This window comes from Penicillium canariense, assembly GCF_028826845.1.
Source record: "Penicillium canariense strain IBT 26290 chromosome Unknown utg000002l_segment0_segment0, whole genome shotgun sequence".
In the NCBI taxonomy this organism is placed as follows: domain Eukaryota; kingdom Fungi; phylum Ascomycota; class Eurotiomycetes; order Eurotiales; family Aspergillaceae; genus Penicillium; species Penicillium canariense.
The window spans coordinates 1027343-1043472 of record NW_026622729.1 but is presented as its reverse complement, the minus strand read 5'-3'; the positions used below and the strand labels follow the sequence as shown (position 1 = coordinate 1043472).

General features: G+C 52.2%; 4 protein-coding genes across 4 annotated transcripts; 1 reads left to right on the top strand and 3 right to left on the bottom strand.

The window, feature by feature from the left end:
- Positions 1-491: 491 nt before the first annotated feature.
- On the top strand, positions 492-1289 carry N7482_003590 (sulfotransferase family protein; the record flags this gene model as incomplete). The annotated part of the gene is made up of 1 exon (XM_056685715.1): positions 492-1289. The coding sequence occupies one exon, from the start codon at positions 492-494 to the stop codon at positions 1287-1289; it is 798 nt and encodes a 265-aa protein (XP_056544457.1).
- A 1089-nt stretch (positions 1290-2378) lies between these two features.
- Positions 2379-4263, bottom strand: N7482_003589 (uncharacterized protein; the record flags this gene model as incomplete). Its single annotated transcript, XM_056685714.1, has 3 exons — positions 2379-2774; positions 2837-3162; positions 3225-4263. The coding sequence occupies 3 exons, from the start codon at positions 4261-4263 to the stop codon at positions 2379-2381; spliced, it is 1761 nt and encodes a 586-aa protein (XP_056544456.1).
- A 1228-nt stretch (positions 4264-5491) lies between these two features.
- On the bottom strand, positions 5492-7805 carry N7482_003588 (sugar porter family MFS transporter; the record flags this gene model as incomplete). The annotated part of the gene is made up of 7 exons (XM_056685713.1): positions 5492-5735; positions 5790-5904; positions 5958-6305; positions 6361-7130; positions 7184-7447; positions 7562-7633; positions 7693-7805. The coding sequence occupies 7 exons, from the start codon at positions 7803-7805 to the stop codon at positions 5492-5494; spliced, it is 1926 nt and encodes a 641-aa protein (XP_056544455.1).
- A 4921-nt stretch (positions 7806-12726) lies between these two features.
- N7482_003587 (uncharacterized protein) lies at positions 12727-13618 on the bottom strand (the record flags this gene model as incomplete). The annotated part of the gene is made up of 2 exons (XM_056685712.1): positions 12727-13273; positions 13329-13618. The coding sequence occupies 2 exons, from the start codon at positions 13616-13618 to the stop codon at positions 12727-12729; spliced, it is 837 nt and encodes a 278-aa protein (XP_056544454.1).
- Between the last annotated feature and the right edge of the window lie 2512 nt (positions 13619-16130).

The window sequence follows — 16130 nt, the reverse complement described above, 5'->3', positions numbered from 1 at the left end:
AGCTTGCAGTGATGACGTCACACGGCTTGAAGCCCATCCACAGGCGCGACAGTTCTGATCACCGCAGATGCCATGAGGGAACACCGCGCGCCCCACTAGGGGGATTTGTTGTAACTGAAAATGAAAATTAGGGTCTGAAACAACATTGGCAAATGCGAAGACTGATCGTTAGGTCCGCTCTACGGCTCATCCTCACCCCGCAGTTTCGCAGGTAAGCAGTTAGGGTTTCCCCAGCATTGAGAAAAACCCCGGCTTTATCTCTGGTTTCATGTATATTGCCCCCATGGGCATAGTTCTGGGCGCATGGCGGGCCTGAAACTATCATTTCTGGCCCGAAACTTAGGTCTTTTTCTTGTGCTGACGTCAGATGAGAGGAAGCCCCATGCTTCTAAACAATATCACAAAGACCCCGACATACTCCCCATTTTACCCAGTGCAGAGCAAGAAAGTCTCAGTTTTTATCACATTATTCCCATAGATTAAGTCTCACGATGGTTCGGTTCATCACCGACCCACGTCAAGCCCCAACGGGCAAATCCGCACTCCTAGTCATCGGGGCTGGACTACCTCGTACCGCAACATCATCCCTCCAAGCCGCGCTGGAAGAGCTTGGTTTCGACCCATGCCTGCATATGGCCCAAATAATCCCACATGCAGACCGACAACAGCTCTTGTTAGATGCTGAGCACGAGAAGGATCCGCGCCGACGCCAGAAACTTATACATCAGCTGGTAGATGGATATGCGGCTGTATGCGATATGCCAGCGATATTCTTCCTTTCTGATTTGATGGACCTGTTTCCTGATGCAAAGGTTGTGTTGAGTGTTCGTCCTCGCCCTGATACATGGGCGAAGAGCTGCTTTGATAGCTTGAGCTTCTTCTTTACCCGCCAGTTTTACTGGATTGGCTTCTGGTGGAAGACTGACCGCCTGTGGTATCAACTCAACATGCATATTCTGGACTGGTGCAAAGAGAAACACGGAGAGACGGATATATTTACGGGGGCTTTGTATGAGAGGTATAATGAGTCAGTGAGGAAGCTTGCGCAGGACCGAGGGCGCGAGGTCCTGGAATTCAAGGCGGAGGATGGCTGGAGGCCACTTTGTGAGTATTTGGACAAAGATATCCCAAACGCGGAGTTTCCGCGGGTCAACGAGAAAAGAACGTTTGCAATCATCAAAGGAATTGTGGTGACCAAGGGATTGCTTACCTGGGCAGCTGTGGGGGGGATAGCCTGGTTTGGGGGGAGATATGCCCTTTCTGTGTTCTCGTTGATGAGGCCCAATTAGCCGCTCGATTTGATCTGAACTTGGCCATAGCTCGGCTCATATTTGTAACTATTCATTCTCATCACAAGACTATGGACTATGGATAAACAGGCAATCTGGAGAGTGACCAACTTGTACCAAGCCAGAACCACGAAAGCTTCCTCAAACGCATTCGAGCTATGTCAGTGTTCTCACACCTCTTCGTTGAACGAACATTGATGTCACACAGTCCCTGAACGAAGACATTAAGGAGGGGGAAATGGTGACCACTATGGACAGGGCATTTACACACCTGTGGCATGTTTTGTCAAAGATAATCGAGGACTTCGATGGGAATCTATGTCAAGATCTGATGACTGATGGCTGTCCTGGTCCTAGACCTGGACGCATTCCATCGCCATGCCAAATACAGTGCAGACGTTGATTTCGTTACCTTATATCGGGAAATGCAGTAACGAACTCTCAAATTATCGACAGTGCGAGGACAGATCTGGTAGTACCTGGTAGCGTAGGCTATCCTAACGAGCGGTAAAAGAAGATGATATGCAGCTTCCTCTTCAGATAGGAAGATCATCTTCTTTTACTACCCATCAGGATAGCTTACGCCTACCAGTACCAGTGTCCATGCGGGAAGCAGTTTACGTGGTAAATTCCGCCCTACAAGAAGAAGTCGCAATGAAAGGGAGCTAAATGCTAGTCTCACGTGAGAGCCTCCAAAGAAAGAAAGGGTCTCATTCAATGTACGCGATCTGCGAAATTGGGAACGAGCTAATTCAACTCGAGATTCCTCAGAGCACCAAATATCCCATGAATGAGAGCGCCCCTCCGCAGGCGGCTCAGCTGATGTATTTTGCTTCCGAATCCATGGGATGCTTCCTGTAGTGTAGTGGGTGGACATAACGGCGTCAGGGTAGAGAAAAGAAAGAAAGAAACAAAGGCGAGGGGTCCAATCGCTCCGGCAACACAGACAACAGCGGCCAAGATAATGAGCTGCACAAATAACAGCTTGCTGCAGAAAGCCCAACCTCATCGCTTCCCATGAGAGGGAAGACAGTCTATCGATCCAGAAGGTCATGCAGGGCTCTTCATCAAGGGAAGCCCGGTTCAACATTACAACTCCTCCAGCTCCTCGTCGTCGTTCTGTGGAGAGACGCTGGGCGTCTGTGAGTTGAGCTTGTCGCCGAATGACCCAGTGCCAGCGGACTTGCTGTCACCGCTGGCTCCAAGAAGTTCGTTGATGCGGCCGGATGACTCGGCGATGCGACGACGCAGGGCATTCTCATCCGCACCGGAAACACTAGCGCGTTGCTTCTTCAGAGGGCTGCCCAGAAAAGCATCGGCGGCGCCACCGACGGGCGGGGCAGGCTCCGATGGCTTTGCTGGGGTAGTCTTGGGCGGAGTTGTGGAGCGTCCGGTAGTGGCAGGAGGCGTCGTTCCAGAGGCCGGCGTGTCGGTGGACTCGGCGCCACTGCTGGACACGGGCTCGGCGGAGTGCTGGCGCTTGAGCTGTGGCAAGGTTAGCCCACCTGATTCACGCGAGATGGATGGAATATACAAAGAAGACCTACCCGAATCCTTTCCACACCATCAGCCAGCTCGCCCTGGCGCTTGATATCATCCGGAGAAAGGAACCGGTCATCATCCTTGGCCTCCTCATCGTCGGCCTTGCCCAGAATGGGGTTGTCGGTGTCGTCGTCATCGCTATCCATCCCGTCATCATCGCCCTTCTTGTTCTTTGGGCCAGAGTCATGGTCACGGAAATTGAGGAATCCAACTGTTCCACCAGACTTGAGAGGCCCAAGGTTGGCAAAATCTGCCTGTAATGATTTCCGCTTCGCAGCCGGGGTATCTTGCACTTTGGGATCCTTCAGAATACCCATCTTCTGCAGTTGCCCTGTGAATGCATCCAGTTAGCGGTGCACACCCCCCAATCATGGCCATTTTGGTAGTACTCACGCTCGCCCCGGTACATGAACGTGAAAATAGCGTAGGGCTTGTCTGTGGGGTCAATGCCGGTAACCGTTTGGGTACTAATGCTTTTTGGATCCAGTGTTTTGGGCTTCGCAAAACTAGTCGTATGGTCGACATCGGCATCTCCATTGCCACTATTTCCATGGCCACCTTCCTCGTCATCATCGTGAGCATCGAACTGCGGAGAATACTCGCCTCGCTTTATCTCGCCAGACGCCAGCACGCGGAACAGAGCGACCTTAATCTGGCCGGCGGTCTCAGGAATAGGGTCATCATCATCCGAGTCCGAGGAGAGGTCATCATCCGAGACATTTTCCAGCGGCGCTTTCTCGTCATTCCCATAGCGCATGATGGCCTTGGGCTTGGAGTTATTAAATTCCGTCTCCATGCCACTTGCATCTTCTTCCAGACGCTTTGCGCGACGCTTCTCCATCTTCTGCCGTCGCCGCTCAATCTTAGCGGCCGCGTCCTTGCCTTCCAGGTCTAACCCGTTCAGCCAGCGCTCTAGACCAACCTCGCGGAAGAGGAACTCGCGCTCCGCGATCCCACCACCCTCAGAATCGGGCACGCTGACCCAGCGCGAGTTCACCCAGGTCTCCTCCCCTCGCCGCAGTAGTGTAGCCACTTCTTCTTTCTGCCTGCCATCGAAGTAGATGTAGGCCGCCACGGTCTCGTTCGGAGAGTTCGTCAACGCCTGGTACGGCGCGACCGCCCCGGAGTATTGACCGCGCTCGCCGGTCTGGCCTGGCAATCCTCCGACGACCTTTGGCTTGGGGGAGGGGCAATCTGCTGTCGGCTTGGGGGTCGAGTATGGGACGTCCTGGCTGGGATTCAGGAGGGTGATGGAGATTGCGAAAGTTGACTGTTCGGGTTTGCCCTTGGATAAGGAATCCGGGACTTTGGGGGGAGGAACGGGGATGAAGCACGCTATGCGCGACGCTCGCGACTGCCGCTGGATCGAGTATTCGGAAATCGGGCCATCCGGAGTGTGGATGCTCACGGCCAGGCCTTTGAAACACGGCATGGTGGAGCCTCAAAGGAAAGGCAAGGATCAAGGGTGTTGGGTATCGACAAGAACGGGCGGAGGGAAAGGAAAGGGGAGGGGGGTGCCCCACGCTCGCAATGTACGTGAATTTTCCCCCGGGCAGAGAAAGCGACGGGATTGAGGCTGACAGGTGGGGGACAGGTGAACAGTGCTTCGTTCCGTTTTTTCTGAGCTCCAAGAAGTGCGTGTTAGCTATAGGCGAGGCGGTCAAGATAGCGTGAAGTTAGACTGGGTTGGAGCACCCAGCAACCAACTGGGTGTGGACCCCCGGTTGTTGCTGGTATATGGAGGCTGGTCGAACGAAGCTTTTCGGGGGGCAGGAGATTGTGGGGAGTGAAGTGGGCAGGGCGATCGGACCTTCTTAATGTCGGCAGGATTCTTGCACCATCCACAGTCAGATGTACAGCCACACATCCGAAGATCAGAGCAGAAGGTGGTGCACTGGTTGCTCTTTGGGCAGAGGAGGGGCGCTGGGAAGTGGACCAGCAAAACATTCGTGCCCGCTTGCTTGTCCGAACTCCTGCGGGCCACGTGATATACTTTAATTGGGACTAAGCGCTAGCTGGGCATCGAAGGACGTGGCTGCCACTTCCATCTGACTTCTAACAGCCCCTTCACCTGGGCATAGCTACATTCCCTGACAGGGCAAAGGCGCTGGTCTCCCCACCTGAGCTCGTTGACCTCGTCATCCCCCACGGTACCCACATCACCTGACCCCCGACCATGGATCAGCCGCAAGTACCCCAGGCCCGCGCTACCATGTGATGCCTAATGTGAGAAACATTCACAGAATATTATTGAGCTCGACCAGTGCAGTGGTAGTTTTGTTGCGGTGTGTGACACAAGCTAAACATACCTAGCTAGCCCTCCTTCGTCGTTCTTTTCAAGACGGACTAAGAAGAGGAACAAGGACACTGAATCAGGTGGACAATGCCCAGGATGAAGGATCAGGTACCGACGCGTTGTTGCCTACATTCTTCAAAGATGCTCAAACTTTTAATGGAAAATGATTGATTCTTTGATCATTACTACTTCCTGAGAATCCGTCATACTATCGTGAACCGTATTTCACGATGACAGGACCGAATGTGGAGTCTCCTTTAACAACCAAAAGCTAACTTTACCAAAAGTCATACAAAGCCAACAGTCATAAGCATAATATCGTTCAAATCTAACAGTCAGAAGTCAGATGTCAACAGTTCCACTCCTACTTGGGATTAGCCTCGACCTCGGCGTTCGTCGCGACATGGTCAAACTTGTACAGCGGCTCCAACTGCACGTTCATCCGGAAGATGTAACGCCTGAACCAATACGGCAGTGCTTTCGTGACCTGGTAGTGCATGTGCACGCGAGTAGGGACCGCAAAAATGTAGTCTAGTTCCTCCAGGGTGCGCTGCTTGGTCTCGGGGACCCAGAGGAAAATCATGACCAGGGCGGTCACATTGAGGCCACTGGTCTAAAATCAGCAAACGACGAAGCGATCCACAAATCGACAGTAAACTTACGCATAGAACCCGAAAGCGCCGGTGGGCGTCATTGCATAGAGCATGCGGGGGAATGTAATGGAGAGCACTGCGGCCCACCCCAGGCAGGTCGCGACGGCCCACGACATACCGACCTCTGCGACAAAGGTTAGCGCCTGGTGTGAGGAGGTATCTCATAGGTATACATACCGCGATGGGACAGAGGGAACACCTCGGCGGAATAAGTGAAGGGCACAGGACCCTCGCCGGGCGAGTAGAACGCGGCGAACAGGAAGATAAACAGGGCGATCGATCCCAAGTGAGCTCCACCATCTCCTGGAACATAGAAGCAGAATGCTGCTGCAAGCAATGTCCACGCCATTTGGGGGAAGGTGAACAGCAGGAGGGCCCGTCGTCCGTAGGTGTCGATGGTCCAAATAGCGGGGAAGGCGAAGAGGAAGTTCACCAGTCCGAAACCCCATGAGGCAAACAGGGCCTCGGTGTCATTAGCACCGGCTGCAGAGAAGACTGTGGAGGAATAGAAAGCCACAATATTGACTGTGGAGAGTTGTTCAGCACGATGTTGCGTTCTTCGGGTAGAGGATTGACTTACTTCCGCACATCTGCTGCGCAATCATCACCGTGAACGAGGCCAGAGTGGCGCGGCGAACGCGGGGAATAGTAAAGAGTTCAATAAAGCGAGTCGCATAGTTGCTCTCGCCGACCATGGTTTGCTCAATCTGGATCTGGGCATGGATATAGTAGAGATCCCGAGCAGCCTGCAACGGGGTGTTGCGGAGACGGCAGAGGGATTGGTAGGCCTTGTCCATCTCTCCGCGACGGATATGCCAGCGAGGAGACTCGGGGCAGAAGTAGACACCACACACCAGAGGCACCGCAGGGATAAAAGCCGATCCAAGCTGCAGACGCCAGGACAGTTTTCCAGTATCCTTCACGGCCAAGTTGGCGCTGAATCCAAGGAAGATGCCAAAAGCGGTCCACAGCTGCCAGCACATCACCAGGCCACCGCGAATCACAGCGGGGGTATTCTCAGCGCAGAAAATAGGAATGGTGGATGCTTTCAGACCCATGCCAATACCGAGCAGAAGGCGAGTCACAAAGAGCTGGGGCCAGTTCTGGGTGAAGGCGGATCCAATGGGAGTCAGGACACAGAAAATCGCAGAGATGAAGATCACACCACGGCGACCGAGCAGGCGGTTGAAGGGGTCAGATAGCCAGCAGCCCAATGCGGCACTGGCAATATACGGGGCGGCATTGACAATGCCGACCAGCCACTGGTTGCGCACGCTCCCATCTTCGGGGATGCCAAAGGCGTCGGGGAAGGAGAGGTTGGCGCCGTTGGAGCCTGTTTGATCCCAGCCTCTGTGAGTGAATTAGTATACGATGCTGTGATTGGGTGACTGGTATTCACGTACTGTACAGCAGCACCGATCGAGCAGAGAATGATGGTAAAATAGAGCGATTTGGGCTGGCGCCACTTGTGAAGCACTTCATCGCGCAGCGCAGTGAGCTCAGGCTCTGTCAGGTCCGGAACGGACTCGAATTCAGTTGGATCGCGCGCGACAAGAGCACCCCTTTTCAGTTCTGGTAGAATCTCGGTGACGTGGTATTCATTGGCGAAGACTTCCACGTCACGGAGCACCTGAGATTTGCTTAGGTCGGCGAGCGGGTTCTTGATTCTACACGTGGGTTAGATCTTGTCAAGCCCCAAAGAAAGGAATAGAGCCAATTTGTGCCGGTGAGAGCATCATCTGAGATTGGCCATGACAAAGCAAAGAGAATTCGAAGCATACCTTGCCGAAATATTATTCTGCAGGCTGACCTGCTCGACAGTGCCCTTCTCGGCGCTGTTGTCGTCGCTGGAGCTATTGAGCGTTAGCATTGCACGGCGCTACATTCCCAATGTAGTCAATTCAAGACCCACCGGTATGAAGATTCGAGTGCTTGTTTCTCCACATGCGCGACGGTTTCTTTCTCCGCTGGAGCAATGAGCTCCTTGTCTGCTGGAGTCACCATGGCCAGGTGGTCTTCCTCCATGGTGGAAGAGGATGAAGATCTCACCCGAGTGGCTGCTTGGGGTAGGCGAGGGAAGACAAGAAAGACAAAGGGTAATTGAACCAACGGCAGACAATACCGTGCTGTGAGAGGGGAAGAGACACAAAGCAGGCGACAGCAGCGGTGAAAACGAGTGGGGGATTTGTTTTTCCAAGGGGATCGCTGCCTTTTATGCTTCCACGCTAGACAACCCCCATTCTCACCTCACGTTCGACTAGGGCTGCGCAAGCTCGCGCCACGGGAAGCAGAACGTCAACCTCTCCCACTAAGCCGAGAGCAGAGCTGGATTGACCCTTCGCCCATGGACCGCACCGAACTACTTCCCGAAACGGGATGCCCCAGTCTGGGGTCTGGAGCGCGGGGTTTGGGGTATGTTACATATCGGCCCATGGGGAAGAGCTGGATTCGGATCCTACGGCCTTCGCCTAGTGAATACACGGATGATCCTGCATTGAACCAGTCACATCAGACGGACGAGAGACGTCCATCTGGGTGCCCGGTGAAGGAGGAGGCGAGGGGGGACGAGGCCCGCGCTGTCGCGAAGTGACACTAGTTCAACCTCGTGGCCGACGAAGGGCCGGACATGCCGATTTACAGCTGAGTGGGCCCCGAGTCGGAGGAGCTCCTGGCGATACTCGGGGTGAGGCCCACTCTCTTTCCTTCCGTGAATTCAAAGAGCACCCTTGCTTCGCACTGCAGATGATTGGACCACTCGCCATGTGGTTTCTGATTGCGGACATGAAAGGAGAGAGCGCATCCTGGGGAAGCGCCGCACTTGGGATGGCCGAGAAAGGCCTGAAGTCCTGAGGCCCGGGCGCAGCCCTTGGACAGCCTAAGACGTGGCTAACTCAAGCCACTTTCGTCGCTCTCGGAGTCCATCGAAGTATGCGCTGGACCTGGATCCAGTCCTGCAAATGTTCGTGCGGTCGACAAAAGTTTGGGCGAGGGCGCCACCGAGGCTGCTGATTCGCTGGCCAAGGCAGTTCAGGGCGCCCGACAGCCAATTCCCAGCAGAAGCGCAAGCGGCTACGCTGAATCGAGCCTAACCAGTGCGAAACAAGGTTGATCCCTGCCTACGATGGCGTTTACCTTTTGCGGTCGGGACTGATTAGTGGCGGAGATCGGCCAGAGGGGATGGCGTCGCACTGGGGCCGAGGTCATGCGGGCCGAACTCCACGAGAACAAGAGGTCGCATCCGGCGAAGACTTGCCATGCTCCTACTCTCCGACCCATGTGGTGACAAGCAAGGAGCCGCCGATTGAGATCTCGCGGTGGAGAGCGGGGGAATCTGGGGATTTGGCATCTGCCCCATGTAACGTCTTCCAATGCACTGGAAACCGAGTCGGCCCCAGCTGCCGCGCAGAAGCACAGTTTAAGCTACGCATTTGCGTTAGTCTGCCACGCTAGCCCCCATCTCTCTTGGCCCCGCTGGTCCACCGCTTCATGGCTTGACTTGCCTGACTTGGCTCTTGCTTAGCCTGCTGTCCATCCACTCTTCGGGCTTCGGTTTCCCTTGGAAGATACGATTGGAGTCTACCCGAGGGCATCCCGTATCAGAAAAACCATGCGGAAGAGGGGAATCACGGAGCACCGCTGGCTTCGGCCGGTACGTCAGATAGACTCTCGCCAAGGCCGACGCGGTTCGGCCTCCGGACGATATCTCTGCCTTACAAAGCCCATCCACCCTCCAGCCCTGGCCAATGGGCCAAAAGAAACATGGCAAGATGGCTCTTGCACCACGTTGCGCTCGTGTTCAGATGGCGTGGTGTCGCCCCGCAGCACCTATTGTCCCTCTACCTCTTCAGCCAAGGTAGCCCTGAGCGCAGGGATGAGACACCGTAGTTCAAGGTGATCGCATCATACAAACTGCCTCCCGGGCGTTCGTTCCGGCTGCATCGCCCGTCTTCGGCGAAATACGCATCCTCGAGGCTCGAGCGGCCCCCTCTTTGCCTTGTTGCTTCCCCCAGTCTGCGCGGTCTGGGGATTGCGACGCTAACGACTCGTGGCTTCGCGCCATGTGGAGATCGTCCGTTCCACTTTCCGAATGCGTATATCCCTCGAGAGCCGAAGATCGGATTTGGTCCAGTCTTGTGCAAATATGACGCCTACACGTAAGATGTATAGCAAGCGCTGGTGATGGCACGCTCATCTAAACTCAGCCAGAATAGAGCGGGTTCGCTCAGTTGATTCCTATCCCTCGAGCGGCTCTTTTGGGCTGTATAGGCCGATTCTGGCACTTGTTCCGTTCCAGAGTCATAGGGTCACTTCTCAGAATCAGAAAGCGACTCTCTGAGTAGCCCCCAGATGCCCTTCAGTAAGGTAGCTTGGTTGGATTGCCATCCCGCAGACCGCCCCGCGTTTTTACCACGATCTTTCGGGGCCATGCAGGAGAGCGTTTCTAGAAGGAGATCACCTGGGTGAGGGCCATTGCCTCCGTAGCGCTAATGATTGGCCAAGGATCTCACATCATGTCACTGGGCGCATCGCCAAGGGGGATCGTTTGCGACACTTCAGGATCCGAGATGAGATCATATTTTGCCCGACTGCAAGGGGGAACCAAAAAATGTTTAATGGGCCAATGATGAGCTTTGCGCATCGAGAATAGACCCTTTGAAAGCTACACAGATTTCTCTTATCTTACTTTGTCTGACTGCATCTAAGCTGGTTGATTATTTGGAGTTTGTGTGGATGCAAGGCATTGACGGCGAGCAAAGCCCCGTTCAGATGAACGGATTTCTGTTTAGAAGAGAGAGTCCTGAGTGATCATAGTAGGACTCCATACGAGAATGAGTACAGAGCACGCCCCATATAATATCGGGGATTTCAAAGAACATGCACTGTATGGCGAAAAGGTCCCGTCTAAAGCAGTCCGTTTTAATAGTTGGCAATTGCCCGTGTAATGCTCGGTCGGATGCTCACAAGCCCGTTCAGGCGCCAATAGCATTCTACCTGGGGAATAGCCTCCTGATAATATCACTGAGCCTGCCCTCGTACGTCGTTCCTTGGATTCTTAGAGTATCGTTGGGCAAGATAATTATTGTTGCGCAAAGGGACCGGAAGCAATTTTGGGTCTAAACCAAAGTGGGAAAGGTGAGATTTGGCTCTAAGTCTAAATAGGCATAGCGCATTACCCTGGAGTCTCTGACTCATAGGACCCATTTTCTTGAAATCTTTCAACAACTAGCAAGCTGGCGCATAGGAAGCGCGTCGGGCTCATAACCCGAAGGTACCTGGATCGAAACCAGGGTTTGCTATTTTGCTCCATCTTTTTTTTCCTCCTCGCTTTTCGCCGTCTGAGACTTATCTACTTCCTATGATAAATATTCCCTCTTAATATACACCAACGGCTTTATTCAATCGAAAAATCCAACAAGATATTTGGGAGGGTTGACGGGGCAAGGAGTTATTTTCTAGAATGTTGAGTACATGAGACGTAGCTTGCAATGCCCTTCTTGACGAGCGCCTCCTCGTCTATTGTAATCTATTGTAATTTGGGAATTCTGGGACTTTAAAACCACCAGGACTTATTTTTTGGGCTGGTCAGGAGTTTGAAAGTAGACATTCCTCGACGGGCTAGGGTACAAATTACGCTTTGGAGGGGTGAATTCGTCAGAACAGTGATAGGTATATTATATATAAACCATGATGGCTAGCCACAACACATGGTACTCTGCACTTGATGATGGCTATGGACTGTCTGTCATCTATGCATTAGGGCGTATTTGCTTTTGGTCAATTTGATCACGCCGAGTAAATCTAGGAGCCAACAACAAATGTTCTTTAAGTTCACAGCTTAATTCCGTCGAATTATCTTAGCGCTGCACCCCGCGAATCAAAGCGTATTCAGCGAGAATCCCTTCTTCAAGATGCGGGACCCTAGGAGCGTCATGTGTCGACAAACAGACGGTGAACCATCACGGCCCCTCCTCTTTGGGCTGTTTGCGTTGCGTTCTACTTGACAATCTAGTATCTATTCACTTTTCTCTACCACAGCCCCCCGAACCGGCTAGCATCTGTGGACACATCATCCTCCGGTTGAGGATCGACTCCAGCCAAGTCTTTGCAGTTGGAGCATGCTACAAATCAAGCTCTAAAGCCATTACCCTCGTTTGAAAAAAAAGGCTGATTTCCCGTCGGCTTTACTATGAGATATGCTCCACAAGGGTCCCGCCCATCTCAACCAGTCGCCACATACAGGGTTGGACTATCCGACACCGCCACAAAAGCCTTTTTGGGCTGCAGCAACATCGACAATGCCTATTAACGAAACGAATGGATGCAATGCCGGTGATATAACAAAGGAAATCGAAGCAGCTCGGGCTCGGGCTCCGGCACGGAAGATGACATCAATAGTCGGTAGATGGACTTACCTACTTCATTTCCTATGCCATGTCTTGGCTTTCCTTCTCCGTTTTAGCGCCCAGACCCTCGCCGCTTTTGTTCACTGAATATGGAGTAGTAACCGAGCACGCCTCTGAGCGCCCTGATCTGATCAGTGAGCATTATGGAGGCTCACTGATCTGCTCACTGAGCATAACTACACGTATATAGCTTCCTTTTATCTCAAATTATCTAGCGTTTAGGCTTTCTGGGCGTAGGAGAAGATCTCTCGTGCTCGACGCTCGCGCTATTGTTGAGGTGGTTTCTATACTGGGAAGGAGGGAAACGGGAAAGGACAGTAGAGACTTGAGTTGGTGAGAACATGAGGAAAGAAAACCTGCAAAAGAGCAGACATAAGCAGAAGTGATAGTTGAAATAGACAGAGAAAGTTAGTCAACAACCAACTCAGTGTGCCAGTCCCAGAGCAGCCAAGTACATAAGGTTTCGAGATTTTTATTCATGTATAAAAAATCATCGAGTGCAAAAAATGCCCCGCTTTGTTACTATACACGCCAATCGAACGTCATGGTACCTCAAATGTCCTGTTATATCCTGGTACAACTTTCGTCTGTACAGCTGGCCCTTCAAGCTCCGCTCGCGTACTTCTATAGTCCAGCTCCGACAATGTAGCAGCTGTCATGGCATAGTTATGTGCCAGAACTTGTTCTTGTGTGTTATTGGAGCGACCCTCCTCTTGGATCTTCTTCTTCCTCCATATGCGCCAGAATATGTAAGCCAGCCCGATCAGTAACAGCACCCCTACTACTGACCCAACCGCAATACCCGCTTTGGCGCCACCCGAGAGTGTGCTTGGGGATAATGTAGGAGATAGCGCGGATGTTGCTGCGGAGGTTGAGGGCGCAGTCGTAGCTGTAGTGTATAGTGTCTCCTGACTAGCTTGGTACATAATCGTGATAGGCTGCGCCCACATCTGGATCGTCCCGGACACAGTTGTACTAGTGGTATAATCGGTGGTGTTGAAACCTCCCGCTCTTGCCGCCAGAAATGTAGTGCCGGTATAGGTGCCGATGCAGCCTTGGTAGCCGCTCGTAGAAGTATAGTAGTACCCACTACACACGCGACTTGTCAGGCCTGAGGCGAGAACAGAAAGATAAAATATCTCACCTTAAACAGCAACTGGCCGTCGTGGTCAATGCCACCGTGGTAGCTGGCGAATTGGTTGTGTATCCATGAGGACATGCGCCTGGGCTAAAGACCACATTCTGTGCCCCACGTCCGGCCTGACTGAACCCCGAGGGAAAACAAGACGAGTCCAGGCTGGATTGGAAAGCATTTTGAAGCAAGAGGCCGCTGGTCACCTCGTTGTAAGTTGAAGGCTCATAGGTCCAGCTAGACAAGCAATCGGATGGAGGGGTAAAGATTGTGGTGAGTGGTATTGTAGAATCACTCGGCATTTTGTTTCGTTGATTTGATGATTGTGAATGCAGTCAAGCCTGCGGTTCTCTGAGGGAAAAAGGGGCGAACAAACGGAGCTTGGGGGGTTTGGCCTCTTGTACAAAGCAGATTAATCGGTCGAGTTGGGACCATGTTCGGGCTGCCTAATTGCTTCCAATCAGAGGGCTTCACGAACTCCAACGTATAGCTGTGGACCAGTTAGCAGCAGCAGTGGGGCCGCCCCCAAATAGCGGTGGACCAGTAGCAGCGGCAGTAGAGCCGCCCCCGATAGCGATGACTGCGTTAGTATTGCGGCTGCATGGCCCCTTCGCAAAACACCGTGAAAAAGAAATGGGGCCTAATACCAATATGGGAAGCGCCAAACCTAACTAAGGGATAGTAAGGTAATTATTAATAGTGTCTATACGTGTATGGCGGCCTTCGGCGGCAAGCATGTTAGTGCAAAGTACAAAGTACATAAGATAGCAACAGAAACCAATAGGAGCATTTTCTCTCAAGAGAATAGACCAAACAGCGCCGAGAATCCGCGGGAAGTTTGGCAGTGGGGCGCAGCTTAGGTTTCTGGGCGGCTCGTGCCGGTAGTAAACCTTCACTCGTTCCTCATTTAAAACCAAGGCAAACACGTGAGGACGGGCAATATGTGAATTGCCAAACACCAGACCAATGAGAGCGAGACTTGGCGCGAAATTTGGCCGTCTTTCTCGCAGCGTCTAGCCAGCCTTCAAGTCAGCTTTGGGCAGACCTCCAGTTTGTAACCCATTTCACACCGTTCCTTCGTTCCAGGGCATTATTTCAACCACCCCCTGAGTAGAGGGGTGAGCAGGTGATAGGCAGGCCTATATTCAACCTCGGAATAAAATCCTCTATATGGCTGTTATTTGATCCGACCTTTGTATAGGCGATTCTTGCGGCCACGCCCTAAATTAAAAGATTAGCAACCAAACCTGGAGCTCGAGAGCCGCATAACATACAAGATCGTCCTGCTCGACGATAGAACACAAAAGTACCAGCCATCCACATGACTAGGAGAATCGACCAGCCAAGAAGTTCTGTCACAACAGACGAAGGCCATTCATGGCGAGGCCCTTTCCGAACAGTATAACATAACAAGGCAGAAGGCCACAACAGAAAAAACGACACGTCCAAGGGAGAAACGTTCGGCTCGCCGAGCTGGTCTCTCAGATAGAATAGTATGGCCGTCAATGCTCCTATGTATAGAGGACTCCACAAGGGGGCCCATTCAGGAGTTACTGAGAGTGAGGCCAGAAATGCGGCCCATGAATTCCCAAACCCAGGCATGCTGCAAGACTAAGGGTAATATTTATTGCCCTACACCGCTACATAAGTCATTATTAGTTCGAAGGTATTAGTAGAAAGGCATAACGGAGGTACTCACGAAATCGGTTGGAGTGTGATATAAAAAGCAAAGGCCTCGAAACTTGCGGTAACAGGAAGAGCAGGTGTAGGATGATATGAAGACAGGGTCAAGATTGAACCATTTTCGCCCCCAACTGGCCCCACATAAGAGGGGGGGGCCACGGATCGGCATAGGGCGCATCGAATACGCATTGAAATTCTTGTAGCATGTGCATGATGGTTGTATAGTGACGCAGCAAAGATTTCGACACCCTGTCCCATACCTAAATTATTATCTAATATTCTGCCTAGCCAAACTCCTTAAAACTGTGTACCTGAGAGAACCAAGTTGGTGTTTGATAGTCCCAAAGAGCGATAGATACCTTATTAAACAAGATACGGCCTTTGGAAGCAGTCCTATCTAGATACCTAAAAACATAGCCTTTGTCTCTTCACTATTGATGTGAGTATCAATAGAGTGGGGCGGCGTACGTAGTGTGGGATGTCGCTCTAGGGGTGTGTCGAAACTCTTGCTGCGTCACTGAACGACATGACAACCTGCTCACCACCCTTCGAAATCAGCAATTGGCCGTAGTGCGCGCCATATCTTGTCTAGGTGCCGTTTGACATATAGTGATAGCGTGTTGGCGTTCTCCCTTGAGGCGGCCAGAAAGGGAAGTATCGGGTATATCAGATCGGGGCGCTGCTCCATATGCGGAAAGAATTTCATATTTTGAAAGCATATATAACAAATATGATTTGGTTCTCTCAATTACATTGACAGTCGAGAACAGGTTCATCTCTGAACGCATACGTGTTGCTTCTCGGCCCGTACCCGAAACGACGCTACTCCATATATAGATTGACCTCGTAATGATCATGTTCTAAGACTCGATCCCTTAAATACGAGCACAAGTTCATTACGTACGTTGATGTATATTCTGCGAAGCTCGGATACACTCCTCCCTCAATGCCCCTCCATACTCTCTTTGCCCTCCTTCTGCAGCAGTCAGCACCGCTATGTCAGATCTGCTAATGCTCTACCCAAAATGGCACCAAGCCTCCCCCTATCTAGGGAAAAGTCCACCAATTGTTTAATACAAAGCCAGTCATTAGATACACCCCAATTGGCAAATGCAGCTGAATGCGGTGCGA